The sequence below is a fragment of the Brassica napus genome, chromosome A2 (assembly GCF_020379485.1).
Source record: "Brassica napus cultivar Da-Ae chromosome A2, Da-Ae, whole genome shotgun sequence".
Classification (NCBI taxonomy): Eukaryota; Viridiplantae; Streptophyta; class Magnoliopsida; order Brassicales; family Brassicaceae; genus Brassica; species Brassica napus.
Genome location: NC_063435.1, coordinates 16,560,061 through 16,567,887, shown reverse-complemented (window position 1 = coordinate 16,567,887; position 7,827 = coordinate 16,560,061). Strand labels below are relative to the sequence as shown.

Genomic DNA, 7,827 nt, shown 5'->3' with positions numbered 1-7,827 from the left:
AACGAAAAAAAAACTGGATTAAACCGGAGGAAACCAACGATAACACCGAAAGGAAGGTGTATCACCGGAAAACCAAGCCGGCGAAGACAGTGCTATGGGAGCCACCGCTTCCCGGAGTCAAAAGCCGGCAAAACTGGTGCTAGGATAGCCACCGTTTCCCAGAAACCGAAAGCCCGACTAACGGGATTCTAAGCCGGAAAAAAATTGGCGTTAGAAAACAAAATTCATAACTCTTTTCTTGTAAAAGATATTGATGAAAGAACAAGGAAAGAGAGAAACCTTCTCTCTAAAAGAAGAGAGAGGCAAAGAAAAACTGTTTGTTACTAGCTAATGGTTGTCTTTTTATCTTTCAATGATTGTAATTTTTATTTTTTATTTTGCAAAAATAGTTAGTTCTATGATTCTATCATATTATATTTCTCTAAACTAATTATTATATGTATGTATATATTTAATTTAAAATAAATAAAACCTAATAACAACAAAGAATTAGGGAAACTACCCACAAGTAACCGTAAAATTATAGGATTTTTTTTGGTCAAATCTTTTATGAGCCGAGAAGAGAAGAAGGTTATGTGGACGGTCGTACTCGTATAGAAAAGCTGGCTTAGAGCACAAGATGTGAAGCTTATGAGGAAAGAGAGAGACAAGAAGTCAACAATAATACAGTGGGCATTTGCGGCTAAAGTCGTCTTGTGCCACCAACTTGTATTTCTATCCATCTACTTCCCTAGGCTACTGGGCTCTTTCGGTGATGGACAAACATAAGAGACATTTGTTAACAAAGACACAAAAAGGAGATGGTGCACCAGACAAATCTATTGACAATTGATATAGCAAAGATGTTAAATTAAACCCTGTTCCATTCCATACCCGAAACCTTAAACATACGGTTGAAAGTTTCCAACCTTTAGACATCTATTTTTACTCTGGTTTCTTGGTGGTCTCAGGATTGTTGTTAACATTTGAGTCATTAGTCGTCTTCAAGGATTCGTCTTCTTTCGCTTTCTTCTCAGCTTCACGAGGACTGGTCAAATTCTTCTCAACGTCCTCACTCTCTGTGCCTTGTGCAGGTTTTTCAGAGTCTATAGTCAGAGTCGATACCTCATCCCTTGATGCATACCAGGAATGGCCACAGGCAATACACTCCAGCTAGATCCATAAAACAACAGTCAGAATGTGATTATTAATATTAATGGATATGCACAGTAAGAGAAGAAGATCATCATGTATATATCCGAGAATAGGTAAGGTAATATGGAAAAGCATAAGAACCTGATAGCGATCTCCATGCCCAGCTTGGATGATATCCCTCAGGCCAACTTTAATTTGACTGCATCTTGAGCATCTTGCATCAGTCATCTACATCCAAAACCAACACATGATATGGTCAAAGACATTCCCCCAACTGAAACCCAACAAGCTAGTCAGAAATGAGAAAAACCTGCATTTTTTCCGCATCATCAGGCTCATTCTTCTCCGTTTCCTCAGCAGTTAGACCCTCCTGAATCCCATAAGTACCACATCTTTATTCGTTTTAACATGTAAGATGTACTCACTAGTCATTGCGTATTATGACACAGAATAAGATTTAAGTAATGGAGACTGAAGGAAAACAGGGAGGGTATCTGTGTGAAAATATGTAACATAACAAGTCCCTAACCTTTAACTCAGTGGGTGACATGCTCAAAATCTTTGCTGGTTCTAACTCGCCATTGAGCAGTCGTCTAGCCAGCAGTGCAGTGTTCTGCAGATAAAACAAAATGAAATTTACCGTTAAACACTTAGAATAAATGCTAAAGTGATATCTACGGCAAACTGGGGACCTACACAGTCTCTCTAAATTCATAGACCAATTGTTATGAATAAGACAATCACGTATGTATTGTACTGGTCGGAGAACCAAGAGCAAAAAAGAAGTACTGAATGTGGAACCTTGAGATTGAAAACCAGTGCCCTCATCCTTTGATTGTATTTGTGGTAATCCGATGCAAGAGAAACATGTAAAGCCAGCTCAAGAGCACACACCGGAGGAACAGCAGCATCTGGCCAGAGAAAGCTCTCATCCTGTCAAAGAAAAGGGTTTATTCCAGTAACTACTGAACTCTGTATGAAAGATCAAAAAGTTAGAAACGTCTAGTTAAGAGTTAAGACCTTTAATGGATTCTCGTGAGCTCCATTTTCAGTCTTTGCATCTTTCTCACCCTGTTCAAGATCTGAAGCCACCTTTGCTTCATCGGCAGCGGTGTAGCAAATGTTCTGGACTGCTTCCAGAAGCTTTGCCAAACACTTGTCACGATGAGCATCACCTGTTAGTGAGTTAAACTTCTGTAAGATGGAATGATACTCGGAGGAAATAGCGCTTCCAGGGGTCTCAGGTTTAAGAAAGGCATCTTCCTCCTTTCTAACGTCAACAGGAGGTATGTTAACTTTGCGGGAAGATCTCTTAGCCTTCAAGAGAGACTCAAGATCAGGATGCAGTACCTCAGGTTCAAGGTCAGGAAGATCACCCAATCGCGACATAGACTTGTCAACAAGGAGGTCAATTTCATGTTGTTTAGTATCCTCGTAATCCTTATCGGTCAGCTTCCAGAGCTTCTTTTCGACAGTATCATAGACCTTGCGGACGACAAAACCAGGGTTAACTTTGCGTTTAGGAAGCTGCTTATGGGCGGGGACAAAGTAGACAACGCATCTGTGCATAACGGACTCAGCTGGGACCTCATCACGATGGAAACTGTAGAAAAGTTCTCGGGTATCACTAGATAGCCAGTTGCCACCTCCCTTTTTCTCCGCTTCTTCAGGGCGATAAAACCACTGTCCCAGAATCATCATGCTTCCATCTTTTGTTTGAGTAATATCCTTGATAATGGCAACATATGGCTTTTGGCTTTTGTCTTCTGGGACCAACAGCACCGGATCCTCCTGTCAGACAGAGTGGAAACAAACAAATGGTCTCAAGCAAGCACGGAGACTAAACAGAACCAAAGTTGACAACTTTCAACTGACCAGATTGTATGTGTTGCCGTCGTAATCGAATTGCAAGAAATGGGTTCTTCTCCCTTTGCCTTTACCCGTAATCTTAACGGATTCACCAACCGGGCTCGCGTCATCGGGCTTCTCCTCTTCTTCTTCTTCTTCTTCTTCCTCCGTTTCCTTGTCGTCTTCGAAATCTTCGTACAGCTTCACCGTCTTACGCTTCCTCCGCTTCCCCTCCTCAGGGCTCCTCGGCTTCCCTCCCTTGGACCTTGTTGCCGCTACTTCCTCTTCTTCTTCGTCACTCGACACTTGTGCGAATCGCCGTGACAACACCATCTCTCTCTCTCTCGATCAATTTTGCTCCTCCAAACTATTCTTTTACTGATAAATGATAATAATAATAATAATAATAATAATAATAATATACGTACTCTCTCTCCCCTTTTTTTAGTCGGCAATCAAGAAAGTCCAATGGGCGCATAGACAAGTACAAGAAGATATATGGACTGCTTTATTAGCCCAATAATCCATTTCACTACAAATTAAGATATGATGGATGAGATTGGTCATGCAATTCTTGTCCCATATATCAGCGGCTCTACCGGTATTACATCACGAGTATCCGGTTTGAGATGGGTTAGTCCGTAATATAGACGCGGTTAGCGGGTGACCTGCAACAATTGAGATCAGCCATACAAATGAAGATTGGTTCATTTTCTTCTTTTTGGATGTTATCATTGATCTTCTTTTTTGTTTAGATAATTAATTTTATGTGTTTTCTTTGTCTTTATTGTTTATCAAATTTCTTTCTTATCATGTCAACTTTCTGAAAGTGGTTCTCTTTTGTTTTCAATCATTCCATTTGTGATTCTCTTTACGGTTTCACTTACTATTCTCTTTCTTTTTCTTCTCCTGTTCACGCTAGATCAGTCATGCATTAAAAATTATATTCTTCTTCTCCTGTGAAGAAATGTCTCTAATGTCTGATTACCGTGAAAACTTCTCTAAACCATGTTTAATGCAGCTGTTTTTGAGCTTAAGAGTTGATTTTGAATCGTTCAAAGTCAAATTAGCCTTCCATGTTCTTCGACGTGGAATCTTTGAAAGTTACCTAGCTTCACATCTTCCATGTATTGTCATAAATCATTCTAAAAAAGTATCATTCTACAAAAGCATCCTACGATCTTTTATATCTTGAAATCTTTTCATCGCTGTTTCATTAGTAACATTCTGAAATGCATCTTTCTCAATATAATAAACTAAACAATCATTAAGAAACTCATCGCTGATCCGATTTCGTCGATCTGTCTTCACAATCTTCATTGCTGAAAAACATCTTTCAACAGTTGCAGTCGCGACTGGCAAAATCAAAGCTAACTTCAAAAGCTTATAAACCAAAGGAAGTGATAGATGTTTTCGTGTATCCACCAACATACGAGCAAGATCTCCTAGATTCTTCAAATGACTAAATTTTTCATCATGTCGAAGATTGTCAATGTATATAAACAACTGCTGCTCAAGAGATATGCACTCTGTATGACTAAAGTCGTAAGGATAGAACTTGGCTACATCAACTTTGATTGGTCAAACTCTGAAAATGAACCAATAGGAGATAAAGAAGCAACACATGTAAGCAACTCGGTGTTTACCTCAGTAAAGTGATCATTAAATTCTTGAAGTTGCAAATCCAAAACAGCATATAAACAATTGACCTTGTAGTGATGCATGTTTTGTACTCCTGTTTTTTTCCTTGGTCTCTTTGGGTGAATAAACTCATCTTCCATATCAACCTTCTCAATGCCATACTTCTCACAAAAAGAAAAGAACTTATCCATCAAAGAATGCCACCCATTATCTCTGAAATCTTGGAGTTGTCTCTTTGTTGATTTCACCAGTGACATAGCATTCAAAATGTCTTGATCCCTTTGTTGCAAAGCTTTGGATAAGCTATCTGTAAGTCCTAAAAGGTGAACCATCATTTGCAGATAAAACACAAAATCAAAATCCTGGAAGTATACAAGAAGACCATATGCTTGTCGCCTTTTCGAGTCTTCCAAGCCCTCATTCTGAATATGTTTAAGCACATTGATGAAGGGAGAAAATAACTCAATCAAACACAACAAAGTTTTGTAGTGAGAACCCCAACGTGTCTGCCTTGGTCTCTGAATAGCAACCTATTGATTCAACCATTTTCCTGTGTTGATTTTACCATCAAGAATATCTTCCTCAATCATTTTTCTGTGATCTTCTTTAATCTTATACTTTCTCTTACATGAAGCTCCAACCACATTCAACAATAGAGAAATCATATCAAAGAATCCTCCAACCTCAAAATGCTTTTTTGCAACAGCCACAACAACCAATTGAAGTTGATGAGCAAAACAATAGACATAATAAGCTGAGGTGTTTTCCCGTAAAATCAGTGACCTTAATCCATTATATTCACCTTTCATATTACTTGCGCCATCGTAACCTTGTCCTCTCAACTTTTTTATGCTCAACCCAAGCTTAGCAAGCAAAGAATCAATAGCAGATTTCGATATACTGAAGATGTCTCAGCCACATGTATAATGCTAATGAATCTTTCTTTGACAATCCCACTTTTATCAACAAACTGAAATACTACTGCCATTTGTTCTTTATCGGAAACGTCAGCAGATTCATCAACCAGCAAACCAAAAACGTCATGATCAATTTCGTCAATAATAGATTTGATTACCTCTTCTGCAAAGCAATGCGCAATATCTTTCTGAATCTTCGAAGACACCATCTGATTATTTCCTGGAGCATTTTGTAAGACAACCTTAATCACCGCTTCATTTTGCTCAGCAGTGTATTTCAGAAGCTCCATAAAATTTCCTTTATTAGCAGATGTTTCTGACTCATCATGACCACGAAAAGAAAGACCTTGTCGCAACAAATATCTGGAAACATCAATTGAAGCATTTAACCGAATTCGATACTCATTATTGGTAATATCATCCTGCTTATGCAAAGCATGCTCAATAGACTGACCTTGTCTCTCATAACTGCATTATTATGAAAGCTATTAACTTTCCCCACATGCTCTGCAAGCCTACTAAACTTATTCCAGCTAGAAAAACCTTCGTTAGTCCATGCATCTGTTTTTCCACCTTTTCCATTACTATCTCTAAACAAGTAACAACATAGGCAATATGCAGCGTCTTTCTTAATACTATACTCTAACCAGTTCTTATACTGATCAAACCAAGCATGATTAAATCGCCTCATTGCACCTGATATCATTTTCTGTTTAAAGATATGACCATGAGGTTGGCGAGGACCTCTAATCAAATACTCCCTCTGTTTTTTATTGTAAGTAGTTTAAGCAAAATTTGTTTGTTTCAAAATATAAGTAGTTTTCATAATTTTAAGTACCTTTTACTTTTATTGGGTATAGTGTTACCAATCAAATAATATATGCTTATTTATGATTGGTTTAACTACACCTAATTTATATATCAAATGCTACTTTTGAAAAAAATAATAACTTTCTTAATATTTGTGCATTCATCTAAAACTACTTACAATAAAAAACAGAGGGAGTATCTATGAATTACCTCATCTCTTTTATTTGAAGGGTATTCAGATATTTTTTTTCCGATCAGCAGATCCCATGGTAAATCATCTAAATCACAAGACGGGGATGGCTCTTTTCTTTTTAAATTCACAAACTTTTCCATTGATTCTGCTGAAAAAATATAAAATATATTATTAAAAATATATAATATAAACAAAAGCGATAATTTCTCATCTGTAAACTATGAACAAAAAAAAGTTCAATTGAGTTTGTTAAAAAATTAACAATTACGTAAAACTAAATTGTTGTAACATACATATATAATTGATATAAAGTTAGTAAAAGACAATAATATAAAAGCTTAATTGTAAAATCTGAACTTACATAGAATGCACGATGGATTTGGAGAAGAGAAGTAAGTTGAAAAGACAATAAAAAATCTATTCTAGAAACAGAGAAAAAAATAGGTTAAATATGTTAAAAGGGTTTAGGAAACAAATTATTTAAATTTTTTTTTTCTAATTGTTAGATCCATCGCCAAATATGTTGGGCTTTAGCCTGTGGGTCCAAACATTTTTTTGTGGGTTCAGAGAATCAAAAGTTTGTGGGTTCAATTTATTTTATTCATGCTATTAATAAGGAATTTTATTTTTTTGTGGTGTCACCACCTTCAACGTGGGAGCGAGCCGAAAGTGAAATGTCAGAAGATGATGAAGTTGCTCAACCTATGGTATCTCAGAGGGATAAGTGGATGATCAAATGAAATCATTGGTGAATGATTATAAGGTAATGGAAACATTAAAATAACACTTTCTTCAAACTAAAGAAACCATCAATGTTTATGAGTTACTTGTCTTAATAAGCATGGTGAGTACAATAGTGGTTTTGATGATGATGTCTTGTAGTTAAATAATGATCTCTCCAATTCAGATCTCTCCAATTCATATACATATTTCTATGTGTCTTGCATTCAGATCAACAATAGTAATTTTCAGAAGGTTCACTTGCCAAAAATAATTTGTTTCGGGTCCTATTTAAAGTTAGTACATATTATCTTAACAATTAATATGCTTTTTTAGATTGTCAGTATGCATGAATGTTAGGTGATCAGTAAAGTTGTCAATCTAAATTGGTGAGTGATGTTTGAATTGGTTTGTTATATGTTGAATTGGTGATATTGATACAATGTTTTCTTGTAATTTTAAATTTGAACTACTAATAGCTCCAATGTCTTAGATGATGTTTTGACTGGAGTACAAATCTCGTATACTTGAAGTCTTATTTTGGCATGACGACCCGCTAAACGG

At 36.7% G+C, this 7,827-nt stretch overlaps 1 protein-coding gene and 1 pseudogene across 2 annotated transcripts; both read right to left on the bottom strand.

Annotated features, from left to right (window-relative positions):
- Positions 1-752: 752 nt before the first annotated feature.
- LOC106402064 lies at positions 753-3,386 on the bottom strand. Of its 2 annotated transcripts, XM_013842707.3 has the most exons (8): positions 3,010-3,386; positions 2,485-2,925; positions 2,155-2,400; positions 1,936-2,067; positions 1,664-1,747; positions 1,445-1,504; positions 1,276-1,362; positions 753-1,152 (listed from the first exon to the last, which is right to left on the bottom strand). In XM_013842707.3, exons 1-8 carry the CDS (start codon positions 3,313-3,315, stop codon positions 925-927), a joined length of 1,584 nt encoding a protein of 527 aa, XP_013698161.2. In that variant the 5' UTR covers positions 3,316-3,386; the 3' UTR covers positions 753-924. The 2 variants fall into 2 exon arrangements, with proteins under 2 accessions (XP_013698161.2, XP_013698160.2); XM_013842706.3 differs by having other exon boundaries at positions 2,155-2,925.
- A 1,158-nt stretch (positions 3,387-4,544) lies between these two features.
- On the bottom strand, positions 4,545-6,246 carry LOC125584363 (annotated as a pseudogene).
- Between the last annotated feature and the right edge of the window lie 1,581 nt (positions 6,247-7,827).

Bases quoted from the DNA above. Each gene is read 5' to 3' on its own strand.
- LOC106402064 (XM_013842706.3), bottom strand. From the start codon at position 3,315: ATGGTGTTGTCACGGCGATTCGCACAAGTGTCGAGTGACGAAGAAGAA. The intron at 2,926-3,009 runs GTCAGTTGAAAG...TCTGTCTGACAG, and splicing joins ACGGCAACACATACAATCTG to GAGGATCCGGTGCTGTTGGT. The intron at 2,068-2,154 runs GTCTTAACTCTT...TTTCTTTGACAG, and splicing joins CTCACGAGAATCCATTAAAG to GATGAGAGCTTTCTCTGGCC.